General features: G+C 48.3%; 13 protein-coding genes and 1 pseudogene across 13 annotated transcripts, besides 36 other annotated features; all 14 read right to left on the bottom strand.

The window, feature by feature from the left end:
- Positions 1 to 16,874: part of a sequence feature (heterozygous, Esmeraldo-like haplotype) that runs on past the window's edge.
- Positions 27 to 111: a sequence feature (T-rich).
- Positions 205 to 226: a microsatellite.
- Positions 338 to 361: a sequence feature (AT_rich).
- Positions 395 to 420: a sequence feature (AT_rich).
- Tc00.1047053506779.140 (hypothetical protein, conserved) lies at positions 496 to 2,163 on the bottom strand (the record flags this gene model as incomplete). The annotated part of the gene is made up of 1 exon (XM_810452.1): positions 496 to 2,163. The coding sequence occupies one exon, from the start codon at positions 2,161 to 2,163 to the stop codon at positions 496 to 498; it is 1,668 nt and encodes a 555-aa protein (XP_815545.1).
- Positions 2,347 to 2,421: a sequence feature (T-rich).
- Tc00.1047053506779.130 (uncharacterized protein) lies at positions 2,562 to 4,088 on the bottom strand (the record flags this gene model as incomplete). Its single annotated transcript, XM_810451.1, has 1 exon — positions 2,562 to 4,088. The coding sequence occupies one exon, from the start codon at positions 4,086 to 4,088 to the stop codon at positions 2,562 to 2,564; it is 1,527 nt and encodes a 508-aa protein (XP_815544.1).
- Positions 3,991 to 4,013: a microsatellite.
- Positions 4,213 to 4,238: a microsatellite.
- Positions 4,488 to 5,120, bottom strand: Tc00.1047053506779.120 (hypothetical protein, conserved; the record flags this gene model as incomplete). The annotated part of the gene is made up of 1 exon (XM_810450.1): positions 4,488 to 5,120. One exon carries the CDS (start codon positions 5,118 to 5,120, stop codon positions 4,488 to 4,490), a length of 633 nt encoding a protein of 210 aa, XP_815543.1.
- Positions 5,174 to 5,231: a sequence feature (T-rich).
- Positions 5,289 to 5,332: a microsatellite.
- Positions 5,712 to 7,139, bottom strand: Tc00.1047053506779.110 (phopshatase, putative; the record flags this gene model as incomplete). The annotated part of the gene is made up of 1 exon (XM_810449.1): positions 5,712 to 7,139. The coding sequence occupies one exon, from the start codon at positions 7,137 to 7,139 to the stop codon at positions 5,712 to 5,714; it is 1,428 nt and encodes a 475-aa protein (XP_815542.1).
- Positions 7,196 to 7,236: a microsatellite.
- Positions 7,283 to 8,125, bottom strand: Tc00.1047053506779.100 (RNA-binding protein, putative; the record flags this gene model as incomplete). The annotated part of the gene is made up of 1 exon (XM_810448.1): positions 7,283 to 8,125. One exon carries the CDS (start codon positions 8,123 to 8,125, stop codon positions 7,283 to 7,285), a length of 843 nt encoding a protein of 280 aa, XP_815541.1.
- Positions 8,287 to 8,308: a microsatellite.
- Positions 8,313 to 8,349: a sequence feature (AT_rich).
- Positions 8,439 to 8,461: a microsatellite.
- Positions 8,857 to 10,377, bottom strand: Tc00.1047053506779.90 (hypothetical protein, conserved; the record flags this gene model as incomplete). The annotated part of the gene is made up of 1 exon (XM_810447.1): positions 8,857 to 10,377. The coding sequence occupies one exon, from the start codon at positions 10,375 to 10,377 to the stop codon at positions 8,857 to 8,859; it is 1,521 nt and encodes a 506-aa protein (XP_815540.1).
- Positions 9,110 to 9,136: a microsatellite.
- Positions 10,468 to 10,494: a microsatellite.
- Positions 11,217 to 11,243: a microsatellite.
- Positions 11,269 to 11,309: a sequence feature (CT-rich).
- Positions 11,435 to 11,465: a microsatellite.
- Positions 11,467 to 11,488: a microsatellite.
- Positions 11,907 to 11,955: a sequence feature (GA-rich).
- Tc00.1047053506779.80 (pantothenate kinase subunit, putative) lies at positions 12,016 to 16,458 on the bottom strand (the record flags this gene model as incomplete). Its single annotated transcript, XM_810446.1, has 1 exon — positions 12,016 to 16,458. The coding sequence occupies one exon, from the start codon at positions 16,456 to 16,458 to the stop codon at positions 12,016 to 12,018; it is 4,443 nt and encodes a 1,480-aa protein (XP_815539.1).
- Positions 16,476 to 16,508: a microsatellite.
- Positions 16,529 to 16,550: a sequence feature (AT_rich).
- Positions 16,875 to 17,734: a sequence feature (areas merged during assembly that could not be assigned to a particular haplotype. This can correspond to areas where the two haplotypes were merged or to regions with more than two copies in the genome that were merged during assembly.).
- Positions 16,892 to 16,959: a microsatellite.
- Positions 17,062 to 17,613, bottom strand: Tc00.1047053506779.70 (hypothetical protein, conserved; the record flags this gene model as incomplete). The annotated part of the gene is made up of 1 exon (XM_810445.1): positions 17,062 to 17,613. One exon carries the CDS (start codon positions 17,611 to 17,613, stop codon positions 17,062 to 17,064), a length of 552 nt encoding a protein of 183 aa, XP_815538.1.
- Positions 17,735 to 17,867: a sequence feature (heterozygous, Esmeraldo-like haplotype).
- Tc00.1047053506779.60 (DNA-direcetd RNA polymerase II, subunit 9, putative) lies at positions 17,835 to 18,338 on the bottom strand (the record flags this gene model as incomplete). The annotated part of the gene is made up of 1 exon (XM_810444.1): positions 17,835 to 18,338. One exon carries the CDS (start codon positions 18,336 to 18,338, stop codon positions 17,835 to 17,837), a length of 504 nt encoding a protein of 167 aa, XP_815537.1.
- Positions 17,868 to 18,929: a sequence feature (areas merged during assembly that could not be assigned to a particular haplotype. This can correspond to areas where the two haplotypes were merged or to regions with more than two copies in the genome that were merged during assembly.).
- Positions 18,470 to 18,501: a microsatellite.
- Positions 18,518 to 18,546: a microsatellite.
- Positions 18,643 to 19,260, bottom strand: Tc00.1047053506779.50 (proteasome beta 3 subunit, putative; the record flags this gene model as incomplete). Its single annotated transcript, XM_810443.1, has 1 exon — positions 18,643 to 19,260. The coding sequence occupies one exon, from the start codon at positions 19,258 to 19,260 to the stop codon at positions 18,643 to 18,645; it is 618 nt and encodes a 205-aa protein (XP_815536.1).
- Positions 18,930 to 24,849: a sequence feature (heterozygous, Esmeraldo-like haplotype).
- Positions 19,290 to 19,327: a microsatellite.
- Positions 19,424 to 19,448: a microsatellite.
- On the bottom strand, positions 19,564 to 19,800 carry Tc00.1047053506779.44 (hypothetical protein, conserved; the record flags this gene model as incomplete). Its single annotated transcript, XM_810458.1, has 1 exon — positions 19,564 to 19,800. The coding sequence occupies one exon, from the start codon at positions 19,798 to 19,800 to the stop codon at positions 19,564 to 19,566; it is 237 nt and encodes a 78-aa protein (XP_815551.1).
- Positions 19,884 to 19,917: a microsatellite.
- Positions 20,330 to 21,853, bottom strand: Tc00.1047053506779.30 (annotated as a pseudogene).
- Positions 21,925 to 21,957: a microsatellite.
- Positions 22,197 to 22,223: a sequence feature (AT_rich).
- Positions 22,224 to 22,258: a microsatellite.
- Positions 22,260 to 23,777, bottom strand: Tc00.1047053506779.20 (hypothetical protein, conserved; the record flags this gene model as incomplete). Its single annotated transcript, XM_810442.1, has 1 exon — positions 22,260 to 23,777. The coding sequence occupies one exon, from the start codon at positions 23,775 to 23,777 to the stop codon at positions 22,260 to 22,262; it is 1,518 nt and encodes a 505-aa protein (XP_815535.1).
- On the bottom strand, positions 24,194 to 24,849 carry Tc00.1047053506779.10 (hypothetical protein, conserved; the record flags this gene model as incomplete). Its single annotated transcript, XM_810441.1, has 1 exon — positions 24,194 to 24,849. A coding segment is annotated over one exon (656 nt), but the record flags the coding sequence as incomplete, so codon positions are not given.

The following is a 24,849-nucleotide window of genomic DNA, read 5'->3' as shown; positions in this document are numbered from 1 at the left end:
GATCCCAACACCAATGACAACTTCACAAGAAGAAGGAGGAAAAGGGGAAAATAAAAAAACAAAAAACAAAAAACAAAAAACAAAATAATAATAAACAATAATAAAAGAGAAGTCAGGGGGAAATTTCTCTTGAAAACCCAAAAAAACAACAACAGCCAAAAAAGAAAATATAAAAAATAAGGCATTGCTCGTACTCCGCAGGGTAAAAAAAAAAAAAAAAAAAAAAGTCTTCCATTCTCCCTAACTCCTTTTTTTTTCCTCTCGCTCCCTCCCTTTTGATTCCCTCACACGCACCGGGCAAAAGTACAACTCCCGCATTTTCTCCTCTCTTCCTCTGTATATATTTATATAAAATAATATTCTTTCAAATTTATTCAATTATCACCTCTTCTTCAAAAAATTATATATATATATATAATTGGTTTGCTGGCGTTCGTCACCAGAAGTCATTGTCCCACCCACCTCCTTCTCACTGGTGGCTGCAGGCGCGCAAGCTCAGAACTTGATGCTTCTTCGTTTCCTCAGCGGCGGTTCAAGCCCTGAAACGCCACACCCGCCCTGTTCGCGGTTCCGCTTCTCAAACGGAACCTTCGGTGGATCGACGACGGGGGTGCCGGCCTCCAGCGCAGTCGACCGTTGCCGCCACAAAGAGAGAAGTCGGTTGCGGGCAATGCCCAAAAGCGCCTCACGCAAGTACACATATTCGCTGGGGGTATTGTAGACAAAGGCGCTGATGCGCACATAGAAGCGTCCCTCCACACGCTTAATAGGAACTTCCAGCTTATACACTTCATGAAGAAGGTCCTGAATATGTTTTGCCGTCAAAGGCGGACCTTGCAGCGCCTCTGGAAGCTCCACAAGAGACATAAAAGGAGCGTGCCGAGCCACCGGCCGCGTGCCAAAGTGATGTGTAAGCATGTTTGCAGCGGATTGGAGCAGATTGGCACAATGATTTCTTACACGATCGAGGCCCTGCGCACGCCAAAAATCAACCACCGCCGGAATGCAAAGATAGGCGCCGTAGTCACGAGTGCCGTCCCAGATAAATTCCGAAAGAAGACCATCACCCGCGCCATGTGAAATGACAACAGAGTGAAAAGAGTCCAAAAGTGAATTGTGAACCCACATAAATCCAACAGACTTGGGACTAGAAAACCACTTGTGAAGATTACCAACAAAAATACTTGGCTGCGACTCTGGCGGTAGCTCTTTAAAGTTTAAATCCAACTGCAATGGTGCGTGCGCCCCATCCACAATAATCTTTTTCACACCATGACGCCTCAGTGCGGGAATAATATGTGTAAAGACCGGTATGCAAAGAGCGGTAGTGGACGCAATGTAATCAAAGACGGCAGTTGTGCATCCGCTTGGTAACTGGCGGCATATTTCCTCCGTGAGGGCCTCATCGTTGCCCATGATGGAGGCATCATGCAAATAATTAAGAAGCGAAATCTCATGAAGGCTGGCACCCACATCATTGCAGCGGAAGTACATCATCTTGTACACGGAAAGATACTCTGTGTCGAAGAACACAACAACATCATCCTTTTCAATTAGTTGCATCGCACAGTTTAGCGCAAAGGTTGCATTTTGAATTAAGACAATTTGCTTGGCGTCAGCATTTATAAATTCTGCCAGCCGCCGAACACTGTACACAATAAGCGGCAACAGCTCTCGATCCATGTACTTCACCACCTGCTGCTCCATAAGATCTTCGTAGCCGTGTTTGATCGCCGCAGCGCCGCGCAGAGATCCTCCAAATGCGCCGTGGTTTATGAAGACAAACTCGGGTGTGATGGTGAAATGCTCGTGACGAAAAGGAAGACCGAATTCGCACAATTGGACCGACCGGTTCCTTATTTCCATCTTTTCCTCTTCATTCCTTGCCGTCTCAACCTGACGAAGATCGCTGCGCCCCAGCACCCTTTTCGCAAAGGGCGGCAGCGGTGGGGGGCGGTATTTTCCATGTTCTCTGGCGACGAGGCCCTCGACATTTTCAGAGTGGAAGGAGCCAAACCCCTCGTAGGAAGAAATATCCATCATAAAAGCAGCGTCGTCTAACGTGTCCAAACGTTTCAGGAACTCAGGCGGAATATTAGAGATAAACCACTTGCTTGCTTCGTCATCCGACGAGGGCTCGGGGGCAACAGTTTCCTCCTGCATGGAGGCAATACTAAAAATATAACAGGCTTCAGCTTAATAAAAAAGTACCTTGTGTGGTGAGTGGGGTGTAAGAATTTATCGATGATAGGATATAATATAATACTAGATAAATGTGTTTGTATGACAATGCCACACAAACAACTGGTCCTCCAATATTTTTTCAAGCTGCCTGTAAAGGGGGGGAAATAAAAAAAAAAAAAAAAACAGTAAAGAGGATGAAACAAGCAAAGAAACACATAAAAACCACAAAATAAAGAAGTATATCTGCATACATACATGCATACACATGATACATACAATTACGTGTATTCAATGATTTTAGAGGCCAACAAAAACAACAACAAGAATCGGTAAGAGAGAAGGTTCTACTTCATACAGGAAAATAACAAGACACAAATCTATGAAAAACGGAAAATCGGTTTCGGCGTTGATTTTTTCACGGTAAGTGACTTATTCAAAGCAAGCTCTTGCGCAATTTCGTGTACATGCGGTGGTGCCGGATGCACCTCTGGATGAAATGTAAGTTGACTTTCCTCCTCTCGCTGCCTCGCCTCGTATTCCGCACGAATGGCAGCCGCACGCTTCCGAGCATTTCGCTGCAAGTACTGTTGAATGATCTCATGAGTGACATCGCCACCAAAAATTGTTTCTGTAAGTCTACGTGAGCCGATGCTGACAGCTGGTTTTCCAGAGACCGCTTGACGCTCCATCGCCTCATGTTCGGCGCGCAGTTCCTCCAGACGTTGCTGTCTTCGCAGTTCAAACAGGCGTAGGTCGTTCAAACTCCGCTTCATGATTCGGGACCTGTTGTTGATGTGCGGAGACGGGCGCACTGACGCGGTGGGAAAAGACACCTCTGTTTCAGGATCCCCAGAGCCGACACTCGTGTGCCGCAATTGTGTTTTGCCCCCACTCGCCTCTCCACGAATGCGCGGTGCCACAACCGACGGAGTCTTTCTCCTACAGGTGCCAGGCGCCAATTTTGGTCGAAACGTCAGTTCGGTGTTGTGCATCACAGCAATTCGTTGAAGATTCTTTTCGCGACGCTGATTTGTTTCCTCTAGGCGTTGCAGAAATGCCTCCGTCAGCTGACGGTCTTTTCCGCCTCTCTGAACACCCCCGCACTCCCGCGGCTTCTTCTCTAATTGCTGCCGCCCCCGTCGCTGTGATGACGCTGACGCCGTCCGGCCCAGCCGTAAGTGAACCGGCGTGCGAAGATATCGGCTCAGATGGTCCGACAGGGATGAAGTGCGCAGTCGATTTGTCACGGGTCTAAACTGAGACGTCTCTGCCGCGTCATCCTCCGCATTGAGCTCCCGTGATCGCCGTGTCGAAGCCTCCATGTAGCGAGCCGCCACTTCTGTTGAGTTGATTTGCGGGCGAAAAGTCAACTCCTCTTCCAGTTGGTTCCGGTACCACGCTTCCCGCTCCCGAGACCGCCGTGCGCTGGGATACGCCAACGGACTACGGTTCCCTGCAGGACTTGATCGGCTACGGCAATGACGGAGGCGAGCACTTGACACGGACTGGGATCCGTCTATTCTTATGCTCGCTCCGCTGGCGTTGCGGTGCAGCGCGTCATAATGGAAGCGGCCTCCACCTCCACCTCCACCCTTCACGCCCTCCACTGCCCCGCTGCCCTCAGATGGAGAGGAGTGACGGTGGTAATAGAATTGCGATAGGCACTCTTCCTCTAATCTACTCTGCAGCTCAGCAAAGGCCTCCTTCTCTGCGTCCGTCATTATTAAAATCTCATCGTCAAATATGGAGTTCTCATCGTCGCTTCCCTCGGGTGCGCAATAATAATCCCCGAGTACAGGGCTGCTGCCACCACCACCACCACCACCACCTTCTCTTCCCCGAGTAGCGGCAGAACCGCGGCCGCTCGTGAACGAATGGGGTGAAATCCACCCGTGGCGAGCCATCACTCTTTTCTCTCTTTCTCTGCCTCTCTCCCTGAGTGTGTGTCTTTCAAGAGTAATGAGTATTCAGAAGAGCATTGTTTCTTAGCATGTAATTCAACACATCTGCATGCGCCGGGAGGACGCCAAAAAAAAAAAAAAAAAAAGAGAAAACACCGTCACCGCAGAAGCAACCAATTCATCAGCAAAAGCTGTCTCCTAGTCGCTCGTTGCCGCCTCTCATACGTTTGATTTTGACCGAGGCGGCTGCTAAAGATATCTAAGAAGATAAAGAGTGCAGTACCACTTGTTTCCCAATTATCAAGTAAAGCAATATACAAAATAAAGGCAATAAACGAAGATAAAAAAGAAAAAACAATTCATTTCTCATCATTGGAGAGGGAGACAGTTGTCCTCTGAGTATCACAGCATTAGCGTCGACTGGATATGAGAGACATATGCCGTCCAGGGAATGAGACAGGCGGCAGCGCACACCCCACGCGCGTGCCTCGCCGATGCATAGGCAAGAAGGTACAGTGGCAAGTAGACAAACCAAGAGGCCACAAGCGTCAATGGCAGCAAATCTGACAAAATGCGCTTTTCCACAGACATGGCGTCGTAGCGGCCTCCCGTCTGTGCACTTGTCTCATGTGCGCGGAGAAAGCTCGGGGAGGTGAAACCTCCACGGCAGGCAGTGATGGCGTTGTGGTAAGCAAGCAACGTCAATGGCGTCATGAAAAATTGTTGGACCGAAAGCGTCATAAATGCTGCAAGCATTCGCCTCTCTGTATGGCCCAGTGATCGAATACACAACCTGCGATACTGCACAACAAACGGAGATATCGCTAGACCAAATGCCGCCGAAAGACCCACACGGGGCTTGTCTAGCATCTCCGCCATTTGCCCTGCGGAGGGTCTTTCGCCACTGCGCTTTTCCCCTCTTTCCAGGCGCCTTTGCGCCGCCTCGCGGTGGGCGTGGTAGAACTGCGCAAAGAAATCGCCCGCTGACCATACAGCGACTGAGATCACCGCCTCGCGAAGAAACCCCGTCGTCATGATGTTAACAAGCGTGCCTCAACAACGGTTCTGTCAACAGTAAGCAAGCGCCCAAAAATAAACAAAAAGAAGAAAGTGGAAAGGAAAAAAAAAAAAAAAATGAGGCAAAAAGGCAGAGTTATAAGAGAAAATTTGCGGTCTGGGGTGGGGAAGTGCCGGATGCCAGTCATACACACACAAATACACATGTATTGATGTATACATATACATATGGTGATGGGAAAGAAGGGAAAAGTGGGAACAACAGGTAAACACAGGACACACAACAAGGACAACAGACCAAAGCAATATAACAGGGCTCAGCACACCCCGTGACTGGAATGAGCACGCAGATATAAAGAGAAAAAAAACAAAAAAGAAAAATAAAAACACACCAACGATGAGTTCCCACCTCCACTTTGAAGAAAAAAAAAAAGGGTACCACTGGCCCAATGTTTCTTGAATTCCGTGTTTTTTTTTTTTATTTACTTTCACTCTTTGCGTGTTGATAATTTTGTTGGTTTACCTTCGTTTCATTCTAATACTCCCTTCCCTTTGTTCGCCATTTCCCCCCTTTTAGCTCGCGAGCAAATACATCGTCTTTTTCACTCCTCAAACCTCACCGACTAATGCATCTCTTTTCCCCCCTCTGAGCGACTTCTCGTATTCCAGCAACATATTCATGAATCCTGGGTTTGGTTGAGCAGCAGGTCGTGCCTCTCGGATAATATCTAGGGCCTCATCTCGCGTCACGTTGTACCGTCTCATGATATACGCAGCAGCCACAGTTACGGAGCGAGAAAGACCCGCAAAACAGTGGAGGAGAATACCCTTGTTTTCCTTCCGAGCCTTATCAATAAACACAAAGGCCTTCTCAAAGAGTAGGAGGATATTCTCACCGGGAATGTCTTCTACTGGCAGCACAAGATGTTTCATGCCTGGATCCACTCTGACATCCAGGTCCCGTGCAATGGTGAGGATGTAGTCAATATTGAGGTCACGGTAGACTGTTCTTGTCTGTGCGGTCCGGAGAGAGCCAAGATACATAAATCCCAGCACCTTGTCGGGATAAATCTTGTGCAGTACCACTTCTAGCCATGGCAATGCGGTGCGCCAATCCTCTTCCTCCATCTGTCTCACAAAGCGGGGCCTGTTGTCCACTTTCAGAATGACACGGCTATCACCACCACCCTTTTTGTTTTTTTTGTGGCGCTGCGCAATGGCCGATTGGAATAGGCGATCGCTGGGCACGGGCTCTTCTAACATCCCCTCATTCTGCCCAAGTAGGACTTTATTCAGCAATGGGCAGTGTGTAAAAAACTCCGTCGGAAATTTTTGCAATTCGTTGAACTCTAAGCCCACATAATTCAGAGCGGGCAGGAATGTTCGCCCCTCTTGGCCCACCGCGTCAAAAGGCAGCGTGGCAATATCATTGTGGTCCAACAGCAGGACCTCAAGGTTGGGCAACTCAAAAAGTGACTTGGGAACCGTCTTCAGTTGGTTGGAGTTTGCGTCAAACCTGACGAGGTGGCGGCATTTTTCTCCCAAAAACATTTCCCCGGGCAGCTCTGTGAGTTTGTTATCGGAAAGGACGAGGGTCACCAGCAAGTCAAGAGGCAAGTTCGTGGGAACTTGAAGCAGCTGCAGCTGCGAGAGATTACACTCGCCGCTATGTACACAACTTTGAAGTTCCTCGGCAAGATCACACTCCACCTCGTCATAGGCGGGTGGAAGAATTTTCCTCGTCTTTAGAGGCGGGGCACGGGGCGATGACGATGACGAGCTGCGAAAAGAACTCACATCAGAATCGCAATCCACACGCAGAAACTCCGGGGAACGCATGGAAAGCAAAAAGTCAAATTTGTCCATTTCCCTCCCCCGTTTTCCCGGCCTTCCGCCACGTGACGCCGTCTGTCCAATGGAGGCGGATGCAGTACTAAAGGGCCTACAAACAGGAAAAAAAAAAGAAAAAAAAAATGGAGTATGCAGTAAAAACGGTAAAGAAACATCCGCCACCACGGCAGTCCGTCCTTCCCCCATAAGGTGAACACACAGGCAGTAAAGAAAATTACCGTTTGCCTGGCAAATCAAACAGTTATATATATGTATATGTATGTATGTATTTACACATATATATTATTCCTTCTCATGAGACTGACTTCTTCTTAGTTGTTGAGTGGGAATTAGGAGCGAGCACGGGGGGCAGCCAATCGACGACGAATGGCTTCTCCTCGCTGCGCCTTGTCCGAGGCAAAGTTACACCGCAGCGTGACACCATCCAACTTGTACGCATCCAAAAGCTTAACGACTTGCTCTGCAACTTCCTTTGACTGGAGCGTCACGAACATGTGGCGGTGCTTCACCCGCGGCGGCGCTGGAAGAAAATCAACCAAATCCACAACGGCGACGCCCACACTACCCTCCTCCCTTTCCTCGTCCGCCTTATTCGCGTCCTCATTTTTCTGTGCACAGTACGCGTCAAACACGGAGCTCACAAAGTCCTTCACCTCCTGTACAGTGAACCTTGCAGGCACATTGCCAAGAAAGACCGTCCTTCCTCGTCGCTCCTTTCGCATACGCCAAAAGGTTCCATTTTTAAACTTTGGATCATGTCGCAACGTTTCTCCCCGCGTGGGAGACAAGACGTCCGTCCCCGCCTCTGCAGCCTGCATCGCGGTCTCAGTTTTAGTTGCGGTGGTGTTCTCCTCCTTCCCCACTGCCGCGTTGAGCCTCGCCAGCTGCCGTTCAAATCGCTGTTTGGCCTCAAAACGCTTGCGCTCCTTGCGGCTCATCCCCGCCATCGACTCGACCGTCTCTGCAGCCGCCTCCACAACTGCGACGTTGCGGGGGCGCTTCCTTGCCGCCGTCTCTACTCCCTTCTCCGTCTCTCCCGCTCCAAGCGGTAAGTGGGATTGCGCCCCATGACAGGCGAGCAACGCAGCGTCAACGGCCGCATCTTCAGCCTCGAGCCTGCGATGCTTCGACTCGCGTCGAGCCTTTTTTCGAAGAACCGCGCGACTAGGCATTGCCGCGCCCTTACGAGCTGCAAGAAGAAAAGTCTCAACCAAAACAAAAGAAGAAAATAAATATGAGAACAACAAAAAAGATTGCACAAGTTTGTGTGTGTGTGTGTGTCAGAGATTGGGGAAAAGGCTGACCGGTTACTACAAGAACAGAAAAAACAAGCAGAGAGAGAGAGAGAGAGAGAGGCGCAATAAATAATAATAATAAAAAATAAATAAATAATTTTCTCTCTTGAAGTCTTCCCCGATAAAATTGGCTAAAAATATGAGAATGCACACCAAAAAATAAAATAAGGACATGAGTGAATGCAAATAGAAAAAAAAAAAAAAAAAAAAAAAGAGGTCTCACGCACATTAGATGGCGGTGGTTGAGGAACACGTGCGCCAAAGAGACCACTACTTACAGCTATACCCGGCATCTGCTCAATGTTGTCGCTAATTTCCTCGTTTCCTTATTTATTTATCTTCTCTTATCGCCCAAGTGAAAAGGCACCGATAATAGCATAAAACATCGCCATAAAAGAAAATGTGAAAAGTTCAAATGTCATGATTTTCTTTTCGTTTCTTTTTTGAAAAAGGAATGTGTTGGTGGGAATTTTGCCAGTTCTTTGGCGGTGGCAGATGTACACATTTTTATTCCGTTTCCCCCTCCCATTCTCGCCCGTGCCTTACGTTCTACACTCGATACAAATAAAATAAAATAAGATAGATAGATAGGTAGATATGTATGTGTACTACTCGCGCTGAAGGAACAGCATATTCCGCTCCTCCTCCGGGAGGCTCTCCAAGAGGGCATCACGCTTCTCCGACTCTATTTCCATCCGACGACGGCTTGATGCGGTGAGAATACCCTCGTGGCGTTTGTCTGAGATGAGAAGAATAATGCTGGCAATCAGAGAAACAAGAGCCGCGGCAATAAAAAGCAATTCGGTCATCTGATACCCTTTCAGCGTGGGAAGACCCCCATCCTTCTGCCCACCCCTTGGGGAGGAGGAAGAAGAAGAAGAGGAAGAATTGTCGTTTTGCGCATTTGGTATGTACTCGTCAAGTATGCTCCCCACAATGATAGGGAAAACGGCTAATCCGGTGTTCTGCAGACTTGTCATGATGCCGTAGGAGAAACCCATAACATTTTCGCCCACGACCCAAGGAATAGAAGGCCAGAGACCAGAGACAAGAACACTGTAAGCAATTCCCATAGCGATCGTCATTACAATACCAGGAATCATAGTCAAAATCAGAAGCACATGAAGAAGAAGAAAGCATCCACTAGCCGTAATTAGCCAAAGTGTGTTACGCCCAACATTATCCACAAGAAGTCCAATCAATGGCGAGCCTGCAGCAGAGGCAAATTGATATGCCGATATGTAGCCAGAGGCCTTGTCAGAGTTGTAACCGTATTTGACCTCAAAAAAGTTTTTGCCTACACCAATAAACGGAAATATTGCGGCGTAGCAGAAGACGCAAATGGTGCTGAGGATCCAGAAGGCAAACGGTAGCCGCAATGCATCGGAAATCTTCATGACATTTTTATTCTCCTCCTGTGGTGCCGGCCTGATGTATCCGATTCGCACGGCGTATATGTCGGCAAGAACCAAAATAAAACAGGAGAGAAACGAAATCAGACAAGAAAAAATGCCAACAAGAGCGGCCATTTCAACGCTCCACGCCTTTGCAATTTTGGGCGAAAATAAAAAGTTAAAGGACGATCCGACACGTGCAAAGCTGATTGTAATACCGAACGCCAGTGCCATGCCACGTCCATGCTTGAACCACCGTGCGACATATGCCGACTGCGCCACCGAGAGGGACTCGCCGCCCAATCCAAAGAGGACACGCGCAGTTAGCATCAGTGGATACGTGGTGTAATAAACGCCCAACCAAAAGAGAAAGGCACCAAATAACACCAAAAAGGTGAAGAGAAGCATCGCGGTGCGGATCCCAAGAAACTTGTCAATTAAAACTCCCCCAAATATAGCCAGAACCGTGTTTGGCCACGAGTACACGCTATATAGCAACTGATTCATTTCCTGCGTGTAGACCTTGCCCCGGACCTTGAAATGTTGCTCGAGGGTTGCTCCGCTACCCGTGCCTATGGAGCCCGGAAAATCAAAGATGTAGTAGCTGCCAAACGTGAGAAAGCATGCCACAGCGAGGACCCTCCACCGCAGCTCCAGCAACTCCTCCTTAAGAACTCCACAACAGCCCCTCTCTTCGATAATATCACCGTTATCAGAGACGCGAACATCCATCATTGCTGGCGGATATTATTGTGTTTGTGCGCACTGAGCCCAGCCCAGCTTTCTAATACTACTGCAATTATGTTGTGTTTGCCTCACCGCAAATTTTTTTTTTTTTTTTTCCTTTCTTTTAAGCAGTCTTCTTTCTCTCTCGATATGTAATTATATGTGTATATTTCACTTAGTTTTCCTTTGCTTCTTGTCGTGTGCAACGCAAAGAGGAGACACAGATGAAAGGACACGGTGGGTGGAAAGAAAGAGAGGAAGGGACAAAGGATAAAGACCACCGGCAACACATGATGGGGAAAAAAAAAAGAAATTCTTCCCTTCACACATGTAGTAAAGAGGGACATGCAGTAGGCATCGCGTATTGCGCACCAAACACGCATCTCAACGCTTTTATGCCGAAGCCATAACAATAGCAACAGCCCAATTCAATGTACAAAAGAAATAAAACCAACGGGTTACGGTGGAGAAGTCTTTGCACGTCTATCGCTGGTGGCAAAAGACCGCACCGGGCAGGATTGCCATACTGCTCCGCCCACACATCAATGGCGGCTGGAGTGTCTTGACTCTGGGCAAATTATCATGCGAATGCAGAAGCCGGGGATGGCGCGGCAGTGCGACCCTTTGAGAGAGCTGACAGTCATGTGCTCTCCGCCCCATCCACCCGGTCCTGAGGAACGCAGGACTCGTCCTTCAGGCGGCAAGAACGCACACTCGCCTGCACGCTCCTGTTTAATTGCATGAAACGGAACTCGTAAAGAAATACATTCGCGTGTGTTTGTGTGTCTGTCTGCCTCTATTGGTACATGCATGCACAACAGGGAGAAATGACAAAAGAAAAGTGGGAGAAAAAAAAAAAAAAGAAAAAAGAAAAAGTCGCGAAAGGGAGATTTCATCGGCAGGGATAGAGAGAGAGAGACACAGAGAGAGACAGAGGGAAACAACAACAACCATGTATGCATGCAGCGGCTGGAGCCAAGTAAAAGTGAAGTCCATTCATCGCACGCGCAGTTTTTTTCCTCTTAACGTACCCCTTTTCTCCACAGCATGTGTGAGAAACAAAACAACACACATACATACATACATAAAAACATACAGAAAAAAAAAAAAAAAAAAAAAATAATAATAATGCTATTTGGTCGTCGTGCGCCATATATGCATTAGTGCTCTTATTGGAACCTTCCGATGGGAAAAACAAAAAAAAAAACAACAACTCACCCAAGGCCAATGGCCACCCCAAGACGCAGGTGGTTCCAGCGTTTTGCACCCGTAGACCTTCGCCCTAACGGTCCACACCCACAACACCTAAGAAAACCCCACAAACAACAACAAACAAAAAAAAAAAAAAAAAGAACCCGGAGCTCGCCCATAGAAAACACTTAACATCCCCAATTCATTTCTCCACCCTATTTTTTTTTTTTCGCGCTACTTATTTCTTGCCCTCTTCCATATATACATACACCTGCGTGTAGACATATATACCATATATATTTATATTTATCCCTCCGTTCCGTTCCCTTTTCACATTGTTTCAACCTTCTCACTCCCCATTTCTTGCTCTCTCTCTCTCTCTTTTTTTTTTTTCTCATTTCATTTAAGCATTTATTAATTTTGTTTCCGCTTTTTTCTTTAAGAAACCACTACTTCTTATTTGGATGCGGTTTCTGAATCCGTCGGCATGGTCGCGGAGCCCAGAACTCCAAGGTAGCCGTCGTGTTTGAGAAAGTGGGCATGAGATTCTCCCTTTGACCAGTACTGCAGTGTTGAGCTGATGTGGCTCCAAATAATCGGGTTGTCCCGTACAAATCCGCCCGCAAAAAATATATTCTCAACATTCTGCACGCGGCTATGCAGGTACGCCAGTTGCGTGATGTTGGCAGAGATCATATTCAACAGTGAACGCACAATGTCGATTGCAGACGGCTTCGTTTTCCCTTTCCAAAGGGACGTAGGGGAAGAGACAGTTGGAGATGGCAGCGGCGAGATCACATTCCCGTTGTCATCACCCGAGTTGCGTCTCAACGATCCCCCCGCCATCGCTTCGTAGAATCGATCTGCACCAAGTTTGCCAAAACTGCTGGCGACGGTGTCGACGGAAAGCATTGCTGGAAGGTCATGCGCATTGTAGCCGTAGATATCGCCAACCAGAAGGTCAACGTTTTTGTTGTCACCGGGGCCGTCAAGACGCATGATCTCCAGAACTTCCTCCCACGAGGTTACATCCGTCATGGTGCGCACAAGCCCCCAGAATGTTGCTCCACCAATGGGACTTCCCCCAACGCGAACATGGGAGCCATCCGGGCCGAGGCATTTGATGATTGAAATACCGGAACCAATGTTCACAAGCAAACACGGAAAGGGAGAAAGCGTGTCCCCGGGAGGGCTTCGCAGCTTGTGTGGGTAGTGAATTCCAGTTGTGGGGTCTACCGTAAAGATGGACCATGGGGCGGAGCGAATAAGAAGAGTGAGTCCATGCACCACCGAGTCCATCTCCCGCATAACCTCAAAAGAAACGTGAAGCCTTTTTTTGGCAATCGAGGCGTATTTAAATGCACCACCGCCAGTTGCTCGTATGCTCTTGCGGAATGCCTCGGCATAAAAATTATGGGGCTTATTTTTCTCCAAATATGCAACAAAATCGGGAATGCGTTTCGATGGCACCTTTGCAAAGCGCACTGTACCAACGCTGGAGGAACGAAGGCCTTGTGGCTGCTCCTCCAACACGGGAGCATCGGCAAAGAAATGGAAGGTTCGCAAGCCAAGTCGCTCAGAGAGGGAAGATGATTCATGCACCATGTAATCAGGGATCTCAAAGAAACCGGGAGGCTGCACGTAGAGAAATTTGGCAAAACTTCCGCCAATATCAATGGCCGCAGGAACCTGAAGTGAAAATTGCTGGTCATGGGACAACGTTCCCGCACAGTCAATGTCGCTACTGTTGCCACTACTGGTGTAGCACGGTGTCGGGCTGAAGGTGGATTCTGTGTCCGAGTAAAAGCGCTCAATGACAGATGTGAAGTACCGGGTCACACAATCGCGTCTTAGTTTTCCGTATGGCGTAAAGAAGTTTCCATGGTCCTTGAACGAGTGTGGGTGGGGGTGCACGTACTCTGGGACATTCGACGCCTGAAGGCCGTTCAGTTTCGCGATGCAAGAAAAGTCCGCAAGCAAGAGTCCAGACGCGTAGCGAGAAAGCTCAGTCCAGCTGAGCGATGCGCTGCCTGCACCACCCTCCGCCTCTCCATTGTTATTGACACCCATCGAGTGCTGCTGTTGCCATTCAAATTCCACAGTGTCACGATTTGGAGACACGATGGCGATAATAGGTCGCGATGGTCGCGCGTACAGGAAAATATCGTTCACATATCGCGATTGGGCAAATATGCGCTCCAGTTCCGCTGCCACAACATATTCACCCTTAAGAGGTAAAAGTATACCACCCGGAGGTCCCATTAGACGCAGTGTCCGCTGATCGTTCCATTTGGCCGCGATCGGCAAAGTATGCTTTGCACTGCGACGCAAAAGAGTCAACTGCCCGAACGTGTTCTTCGTGGAAGGCTCATCAAACGGCTCCAATTCCACCCGCACGCCGGGTGCTGGGATGCCATCAACGCAGAAAACGCCTTCGGAGGGTATAAAAAACACCTCGCGCAGGCACGGCGCGTAGCAGACCGCAATGTGTTCCTCCAGCCGATACGACGTGCTTTCCTCCGATACGCACAGCACGACTTTTTCCACGCAGCCACCCAGAAGACGTTGAGTGGAGCGAAAAAAGATAAGACGCAGCACCGGCGAATCCCGACGGTGCACGTTGATAAGGACAGAGCGCAGCTGGAACGCCTTCTCGAACAGCCAGGAGTAAACGCACCCGTATCGCTCATTTTTCCGTTTTAGTTGCGTCTCACTTGTGGCAAATAAAGAGGGCACAGCCAACATGATGGTCGGACGAAAAACTGTAAATGCCCGTCTGCTGGCACCCTCCGACGTCGCCACAGAACTTCCGTGTGCAAAGAGGCCAAGAACAAAGATGCGGTTAAACACCATCGAGAACGGTGTAAAATGTACAACGAGATGCTTCTTCCGCGATGTAGGCAAGACAGACGTGGCGACTAGAGTGCAAATATCACGAAGCACATCCGCATGAGTCATACGAACAACACTAAGAGAACTACCCATGTTGGTGGTAGTGGTGTCTACAACCAACGAAAAGACCGTTTCGCTGGCAACATGCAGCGGTGGTGGTACAAGGCGTAATCGACCATTGTAGCAGACCCCATCGTACAAGAGAAGTGTAATACCGAAATCTCGTGCCACGGCATCATCTTCCGCATCGTAAAAAGAGTGCACATTCACCACGGTCTCCAAATGCCGAGAACGACAGGTTAGAATAGACGCCACATTGTTTCGGCTTGCAAATACAACCTTCACATTATGCTCATCAATGAGGGTTCGAAAAGCATTCCCTCTCCCTACCAGCGTTAGTGTTGTAAAACCATACATTACACAAGCAATCTCAAGAATCACAGCTTCCCTGTTCGCCTGACAGTCTACCCCAATCACATCACCCGGAACAACGCCAAGAGCACATAGTCCGGAGCCAAGTTCCCGCACCTTTGCGTCTACATCCGCGTACGTAAGCCACTCAGATTCTCCTGACTCTTTGTTCTGCCCCAAACAGCGTAACATACTGTGATGCTGCACCGTTTTTTGCCACAATTCCGCAAGACTCTTAACCCCTTGAAGGGTTTTGTACTCCTTTGGTTGATTTAATGTGACGGCCTCTTTGCCCTCTACAACAGCGCTTCTCACGGTAGCAAATTGTCGCTCGTTACTTAAAGCATGAATACGTGAAACGAAGCACCACAAGAGAAACCATACGGCTCCCAGCACACAGAGTGTGAGGGAGTTGAAGTACATCGCAGCCCAAGCCGTTAGAAGCAGAGGAATAAATTGCATTTTCATGCTTAAAAGAGGATTGGAGTGCTCATGTACAATCCCACGTGACATAGACGTCTTCAGAAGAGGACGCGTTGAGTTTTTGTGGGGTATCCTTTGATCGCTAGCCGAGACGCAAAGTGTTGCTGACACACCAAAGTGGTCAGAAAGGTATACATACGGGCTTCGACTACTTGCTATAAATTTCTTGATGCATGCCATACGAACATCCACCGCAGGGGTAACAAAAAAAAAGTCTTGTCTTTGCGGCGTCAGTGAGTCTCGGTTCAGTTTTGACTGCGACGGGAAAAACAACTTGGATGGGCGGGTCGAGGGGTGATACCCGTGCGTGTCGAGAATGACTTCACTCAGCCCGCCTCCCAGTGGCTGCAGCTCTTGCATAAGTTCCATGAATATCTTTGTCGGCTTGCCTCCGTTGTGGGGATCAATGCCATTGATGTTAAAATCCCCAGCCACCACAAGTGGAATTTTACTCGCCTCGTTGTTCTCTCCGTACAGGTTGCTAATGACGGAATCAATAAAGCGACGGGTTTCCATCACCTGCGAAAACGTCGCAACGGTGCTCTCATCCTGACGAAGGTGAACATTAAAGAAAAGGATAGGTACACTTCCACCTTCCCTTAAAGGCACCATAACCTCCGCAAAAAGACAACCCCTTCGAACAGACTGGCTGCCGCGCTTATTGCAGCCAAATGTATATGAGCCACATTGCTCAATGGGAAATCGTGAGGCGATAATGAGGCCGTTATCGGAGTGTACATTGTGTCGAAAAATCGTCGGGTACGAGGGTTGCTTTGATATAACATAATGTGTAAATCCACGTTCCTTCAACTCATCCACAAGGCGTTTCTGAAAACAGATATGTTTTTGCACAAAGTACGGCAATACACTGGCAGCATAGACCTCCTGAAACAACAAGACATCGTATTCATTGACACACTTTAGAAAATTGTCAATGCGTTCATTTTGGAACCCGCCACAGCCCCTGGGAAGAATGTTAAAGTTGTAGCTTAAAGCGCGTACCTGCATGCTGCCTGCTTCCATATTCGGAGTATCCTTTAAATAAACAGGGTTCACATGAGCACCGACAATAGAATCGGTTTTATCACCCCCCTGAAACGCATGGAAAGACATGGGAACTTGCAATTTACAAAAAAAGAAAAAAAAAAAAAAAGAAAAAAGAATTTAAAAAACTGCCCCCTTCAAAATATATAAATATATATTTTCTTCTATTTCTTTTCTATCAGCCACCTAATTCCGTATTTCTCCCTCCCCCCTCCCCTTAAATGTGGGTGAGAACAACAGCAACAACAGCAACAACCAACAGAATAATAAAAAAAATGGAAAAGAAATGATGAGTGGGATTGTAATGACTGGACGCATCTAATGTTATGTATACGTACCGAATTGATTTTAAATGAGAACAGGCCTCTCTTCTTCTTCTTCTTCATTGCGGTTGTGCGCACTGTGCGCAAAGCAACAATCAGGCAGAGTACAAGAAACTGGTTACAGGGAGGATTCAAAACGATATCTACCGGTGTGGACACAAAGACGAAGCCGGAATAAGAATACACACACACACAAACAATTAAAAAGCACACACACACAAAAAAAAAAAGAAAAAAAGCAAACAAAATTGCATCCCCCACCCCCTCTCTCTCTCTCTCTCTCCCGTTTCATTAAAAAACTTTTCTTCTCTTTTCGTCTTCATTCTGTTTTTCGTAAAGTACATGCCTTCTAAATGGTGTCAGGCTGGTCCTCTCGCGGTGCCGAGCGCACCGGACGCATGGGGTGTGGGGCCAAACGGTCGTGTTGTTCAATATGCTGCTCCACCACTTGGAATTGATGGATGTAGTACGACACTAAGTGCATGTAGCCAAACCACGCGATGCACCCACCAATGGCAGATGATATCAGGCTCAGAGCAAAGACAATATCATCGACGGGATTGCGCCATTTCACCTTGGACAACACCATCGATAGTTGAATGATAAAGATGGGAAAAGACCACGTAAAAAACACCAACGCCATGCCAAACAAAAATCGTCTCTGGCGCTGGCTGTAGGAAAGCCCGTACTTGTATGCATACACAAATAGTGGTGCCGCACCCACCACATAAATAACAGCGCCAATGACGCTAAAAGAAAATTGGGCAGCACGCAACGGTTCTCTGAAGGCGTCAGGTAAAAGAACTCGTGCCCACACCAAATCTTCCGCGATGGCTATAAGACAACATATGAGGTGCCACAAGAGGCATGTCAGGGGGACAGAAATCCCAAAGACGTACATGCTAGAGCTAAAACTCCCTCTCTTCTTCACACACACACACAAGAAGTCAAGAAGAAAAGAAGAGAAGAAAAAGACCACAGTTCTCAATCAAACCAGTGGAAAGATACGGAGGGGTTTATTTCAAAAATTCTCTATACGCAGAAATAAATGTGATATTCTCAAGATATGAGCACCGTCTTTTATTGTTTTGTATTGCCATGTTGTCTTGTCCTCCCTTTTCCTTACTGCTCTTGGCTTTCACCGCTCTTCCAAACGTGACGACATTTTGGATTTGCGCAGGCAAAGTAGAGAGTCATGTCTTCATGAGGCTGACCGAGGGGATTCACGAAGCACGTCACGTCATTCTCACCGCAGCGGCGGCATCGCTTCGTGGGGTCACGTTGGGCGGTGGGGTCGTTCGCAAATTCCGCTAACAACTCCAGTTCCTCCGTTGTCCCCGTCTTTAACTTGAGGTTTAGAATATACACAAGTTTATTCTCGTCATGCACCTCAGTTGTCCTGCAGTAGTTGCATCGCCACCTCATCTGCCTATCCAAAGGGTCGTTTTCCGGATAGAGGAGGTTGTTGCACCGCTCGCAAAAGAGCATGGGCGCATCATCCAAGTGTGTCAGAGACAACTGCATGTTCTGCCCTGTTGATTTTCCTTTTTCCCTGTAGGAAGCAACAGAAAACAGACAAACAAACAAAATGTAAAGTGAGGGAGCAGATTGCATCCGTTGTTCCATTCCCTCCGGGAATTCTGCAGAGACCCAAGAGAGAAAACCACAACGACGATAGAAGCAAAAAGTAATCAAAGGGACATCTCATTTTGTAGCGTCTTTCCAAAAGGCAATCCTAATATACGCGGGAAAGAAGCATATATATATATATATATATATATATATATATGTGGAAAGCTAGAATCAAAAAAAAAAAAAAAAAAAAAAAGAAAAAGAGGGTGCAAATGGGGTAAAAGCCCCGTAGTAGCCGCCATCTCTCAACGAATTCACACATGTCATCCCTCCCATTATCTTTCTTTTTCTTGGCATTCTAGTCCTTGCGACCATTGATGAGACGAGTGGTCATTTTGTCCCTCGTCACAATAGCTGCCACAGCACCATAACCGGAAAGGGAGTCCCTGTCACAGGCAGACAGCATTGCCTGTGCAGCAACTTCAAACAATTCCTCGGATCCCAATCCGGGGCGCCACAGGGCCTCACACATGCCATGCAGACTCTCCGCGCAGGTGCCAGCACACACGTAGTCCTCTGGTTCGCACGGAGCGCCAATGAGATCCATGGCACAGAGGTACACCTCGCCTGTCTTCTTGTCGATGCTTGCAATCACCGGCTCCACGAACCAGGGGCCAAAACGGGCCTCGTACAACATGGATGATATTAGCGCCGCAAACGCCTTACCGCCAATCTCACGTTCCTCACGTAGTTTGTATAGTTCATTACGGAAACGAACTTTCTCGGAAAACGTTTGCTGATCGGTGCGAAGCCCAGTGAGACCCAACACAATACTTTCATTAATCACGTGGAGTTTTGGCACTTCCATGGAGATCGTCTTCAACTGCTCGCCAAGGCGGTTGTCGGAGACGATGACAAAACAGCCATCGCCTGCCATTGCCAGGCAGGAGCCGCCGCTGTACGTCAAGATGGACATAAGAAAAGCCTTCTTTTCAATGCACTTACAATAATAATAATAATAGTAATAGTACTAATAGTAATAAAAGTACCCGTGGCTGTATAACTGGTGAGCGTAACTAAAGGACACGCACACACAGAGAGTCACGGAAAGCAAGCAAAAACAAGAACAAGAAATGGCCAAAAAAAAAAAAAAAAAAAAAAAAAGATTAAACCTTTTTTTTTTTTGCCCGCAGGCAGGAAGGCTTCAAACAAGAAGAGGCAAAACAACAACAAAAGGTGTGTTCTCAACCAGAAGGCAATCCACGATGCAGGAGGCACCTCACGCAGAGTTCTCCCTAGACTCTTCGTTGCTGCGGTACTTGTCGCCGGCCTTCACCAACACAGGGTGCGTGAACCCCTCGAGCTTCCCGTCCTCAGAGTAGATGGGCACAAAGTCATGACCATATTTCACCACCTCACCACGAGTCTTGCTGAGATAAATGGCGGCCGTGTAGATTGCCATGACGAACGCCCCGGGCAGATACACCCGCCACGTAGTTTTGTACGGCTGCTTCATTCTTCACACCCTTCTTGCAGTGGATCCTGTGCAAAATGCAAGGGAGGCCACACGCATGTATTCATGTGTCGAGAGAACATCAAAACAAAAACAACAATAAAACAACAACAACAACAAAAAAAGGCGGAAATAGAAAAAAGATGAAAGAAAAGAAAAACTGTTGCGTGAGAAGATGAGGTAAAAAATCCCCGTAAAAAAGATGGAAAACGTTCCTACTCAAAGGGAACATTCACGCAAAACACACATATCATTCATTTTTTTTTCTATTTGTGCGCATGTAGACATGCATGAGAAAAGAGCGAGAGTCACGCAAGCAGTCAGTCTGTGGTGATGATAACTCCTCTTTCCCTCCCCCCCACACACAAAAGTGACAAGGACGTCGGTAAATACCACAGAAACTCGTTTCTCTGTACTCATCGATTTTTTTTTTCCATGTCTGTGCTTGTTAATTTACTCCTGCGTTTCATTCAATCGGGCCCCATGCTCCTCTCTACACACCCAATCAAACAGACACACATTATTTACTGCCCTTACTCCTGCTTGCTTTGTCCCTTGACTGTATCAAAAAGCTGCAGCAAAGGATGAATCGAAGCGTCCCGCTGCTCGCCAGACGGAATAAGTCGAGTATGATGTCGTGCTTCAAAGGCGTCATAAAACGTCGTGAAGGCATGAAGGCAATGCACGCAACACATGACGAGCGATCGTCGTATGGCATTCTCCGATAACAACAACTCCTCCTCCAAGCACAACTTAAATGTACGGAATGTTTGACGCAACTTTCCATAACGCTCAGCCACCTGGCGAAAGAGCACGGGATTTTGAGCCGCCTGACTGCTCTTGGGAGCCCCTTTGGCCCCAGTGATGAGAGGCTCGTTGAGCACGACTGTCTTGGCGCACTCCAGCATTGACCGCAGGTACCAGAACTGTGTTTCCATGTTGAGTTCACTCGTTCTTATCGCGTCCACCAGTGTCTTCAGAATAGGGCCAAATATCTGACCTTGCAGTACACTTGCAACGTTCATGAACTCCGCTATGGCCCCTTTAATTTTTTCATCTTCAGTGGAAGATTCGGAAAGCAGTTGTTGTTGCTCCTCCGAGGCATCTGTGGCCCAGCTCGCGCAGCCATACATCAGCAGCTTCCCACTAGAGTTTACGCAAAATTCTACGGCGGCATCGAAGGCCTCGACATTCTCGAGCAGTGCGTCGCGAAGAAACGTGGCGGCGACTCTTGCGCGTTCTAATGCCCTCCCGCCTTTGACTGGGAAAACATGTACTTCACTTTGAAAGAATCAGGCAGTCGTGCTGCGTGCGTATCCATAAACACCACATCCTCAGAAAGTGAATCCTCTTTTAGGGTTAACTTGGGGGCGCTCCAACCAAACCAAGACGCCTCTCTGGGTCTCAGTGCATTCAGGAGATTAGACTCGTTTAACTGTCGCCGCCGCACTAGTTCCTCCAGTGTATCAAAAAAGTTTCCAACACTCTTCTTGCTCAGCTCATAGAGAAAAAAAAGCAATGGAAGGTAAGCAAAGAGCGCCTCCGCGTGGGTCTCAACAAAGTCAAGCAAGCCTCGTGCAGTTTGAACATTGGGCTCACTGCAAGCCGGTACTAAGAGATGCGGAAAGCTCACGCGCAGCGCACGAAGAAGAATCCCCAGCTGTCTCGGTGTTCGTTCCAGGGTGTACTTCCGGTGAGAGAAACTGGAGACAAAACGGAGCCACACACCCTTCGCAGGGACGAGGTCGTCAGAAACGGCTCGAGAGGACACTCCACTTTTCCATGAGACCTGCATGCAACAGGTGGAGCCGGCACGCAGCACCTCGGCGCCTGACGGCATCGCGGGTGGATGCGGATCCCAAAAACGGCGCAGCGTCTCAAATGTGGCAAACATCATGGACAGACGTGGACGCACCACGACGGACTCGTCAATTTCAAGAAACCCCTGAACGGGCGCGAGGACATCAGTGTGCGGAGCAAACCGGTAAAGTTCTTCCGGAGTCCACCCGCCGTACACAACTGAGCAGCTGTTAAACTCAACGGCCACACATGTCATGTGGAACTATTGCCCCCCTCTCTCTTTGAGGACTATGAGGGAGAGATAAGTGCACAGAAGCATAATTCTCAGTGTTTTTGTATGCGTGTGTGTGTGCGTGTGTGACGCCACCTCCACAGAGCACCTTCAAATAGGCCAGCACGTACACACAGAATAAAAATTTTACCAAATGAAATCACCGCCCCGGCCCTTCAATAACGCCCCACCGCAGTCAAATACACAGACACACACGCACACAGATATCATAGGCACCTACTCCCCATAGGTGAGGACCAAAAACAATCCCCACAAATAGAGAGAACACACGACAACAAGTGATCCCCCCCTCCATACATACACACACAAATAAAAAAAAAATAAATAAATAAAAAACAACAACAACAACAACAACAACAACAAAAACAAGTCACTTAAGCCCTTCGAGGAAGCTGTAGCTACTCGATCGGGTGTAAACCCCAGTGAATTTGCCCAATGTAAAGACCTGACCGGGAGAAAAAAAGCCTGACGTTGGGCAGTACTTCCCCATACAACGTTGCAACACCGAGGGTGCAAAAATGATCGTGGAATTCCCAAGTGTCATTTTGACTTCAGGACGTGCCGCAACGTTCATGCCACCATGTGAAAAGTGAAATCCGGCAACCGAAGATGCCACAATGTTTTTCCTTGCTTCCCGAGCAACAGTAATGTCCTTCAAAACATGCGTAATCGATATTTTTTTTTGCATGCCAATAAGAAGAGCAGCGGAAGCCTCGGAGTCCAGCTCCACATCATCCACCAAAAGCTCAATGGTGTCTCCGGAGTGAACTTCGACGCCCTCTGGGAGTGAAAACTGCAGCGTCCCGTTATCCGGATAACCAACAAAAGAAAATGGAATACAAACGCCCTCATGCTGAATACCAAGAAACACCTTCGATGTTTTTCCCTGCAATTCGCGAGAGCAGTAAACATCCCGGATGACGTCTGTCGCTCTCCTTTCATTGAGTGTCATAATGCTGAACACACCATCTGAAGAACTAACAGATGTTACCTTCGCCCTTTCCGTGCTGATAGAGGGCACAACCTCCACGTGGTGTCCTTTAATCATCGCACTACGGAGAATCATGCATGCTGCGCTCCCTGTGTACACGCGATCATTGAGAAAAAAGATGGAGTCTCCCATTTCACTCAACGGGGAATCAATCTTCTTTTCACAGTCGTCCCCTTCGTCGACATACTCATTTTTTTTGCTTGCTTTTGTTTGTTTGCTGTTGCTGCCTTTCTGATATGGTGGGAAAATGCCGCCAACGACTGGCGAACCCCCAAATCGGCCACCGAGGAGTTGAAGACGTCCTGAAAGCACGCGTTCGTACTGTAGCGCCAGTTTGTTGTCTAGAAAAGCAAAACAAATGGCAGGTGGCGGTCTTTTGGCGTCCTGAATATCATCCTCCTCGGGAATCGCGTCAAATGTAAAGACATCACTCTGAAGATCGGGGATGCAGCCAAGTAACACTTGAATGTACCCTCCCCCTGGTCGCTGGTACCGCGTGGCCCCTCCTATCATGTGGAGTTGCTGTGGCTTTACGGAGGAGGTTGTAACGTCGTTGGCCTTACACAGGTTGAACCACACCACCTCAGGGGCGTCAATCATCGCCTCGTAGTCCAGCGAGAGGCTCATGAAGCAGAAGTTAGGAGGACGAGGCAGGGCTGCAGCAGCCACGTCAAACGCCTCCGCGGCGGCTATTCGAGCCCGGTGATCGGCGCTTGCGGCGCATGCAAACACAACCGATCTAGAGTCCACTGCGAGTTCTGCCTCGCGCTGACGCCGTTCATACGCGGCAATTGCGTCTCGAATACCCTCGGGCGTATCGACGGTGTCGCCAAAGAAGCGGTTCGTAAAACTCCCAAGCGAACAGACGGAAACACGCCTCCCAGCAACACGACGCATTGAAAAGTCTTACTTTCCTTTCCCTCCGTCTATGCGTGCCCGACTTTTGACCTTTCCAGTTGTGTTGTATTGATGTACCTTTCTCTCCCCTAAAGGGATGGATCCGCGGCACCCAAAAGGAAGTAAAAAAAAAAAAAAAGGGGGGGAGGGGAGGGAAAGCCCACATAAAATACACGACATCACACCCCACCCCCGAGGAGAGTTACGGCGAAAAAAGAACAACACGCCGTACTCAACAGTACCTCCCTGCCCTCCCAAGAGAGAAAAAAAAAAAAAAAGCAACACGCAAGTACGACGTGGTGCGGACTCGACTCCCAGATGAGCATCTCTTTCTTCCCTTCCCCATTTTTGTTGGGGAATTGGAATAGTGGGCTTTCAAGTTAACTATACATTCAAAAAAAGTAAAAGCGCACCTTTCAACGAAGGACCTGCTGTTTCGTTACATCAGAAACGTACTTGTTTCCCTCCACCACGGTATTGTAGGCGCCTGCCCCACGTTTCGCTCGTTTTGCTGCCTCCACCACGTTCGGAGCACGACTCATGAGCAAAAGTGTGTTGGGCCCCTGCATCACGGCATCGCTAACACTAAGTTCCTCAAGGTACTGCTTAAGTAGCACCTGCAGCTTCTTGTTCTCCTCCTCCAGATGGTACTTCTCCTGTGAGAGGGCGGCATTATCAAGCACCACCTTGTTGTGTTTCGTCCAAAATCTTTCCAGCAACCGCCACTCCTCTGAGAACGCCGCTCCATCAGGTGCTGCCGACTCGTCCTGCGCTTCCGCGGCGTCTGAGTTCGCCATCAACCGCTTAACCTCCTGCTCAATTTCACTGGTGGCAATGTTGGACTCAAACGACAACACCTGTTCACGCTCTGTCTCCAATGGTTTGCCAAGCTCGACCAGACACAAAATTTTTTCAGCTCTGCGCACCGTGTCACGCAGTTGATATTCACAATCCTTTGCATTTTTGATAAATTCAGCGAGTCGAGAGGCTTCCTTGCTACGCCAACTTTCCATCTTGGACTTGAGGGCCTTGAGGTGTCGAATGGTGGCATCCCGCTCCTGCTGAATGGCGT

This window comes from Trypanosoma cruzi, genomic scaffold (genome assembly GCF_000209065.1).
Source record: "Trypanosoma cruzi strain CL Brener 1047053516729 genomic scaffold, whole genome shotgun sequence".
NCBI classification, from domain to species: domain Eukaryota; phylum Euglenozoa; class Kinetoplastea; order Trypanosomatida; family Trypanosomatidae; genus Trypanosoma; species Trypanosoma cruzi.
Note: the sequence above shows the minus strand (reverse complement) of the source record. Positions and strands in the feature narration are given on the sequence as shown.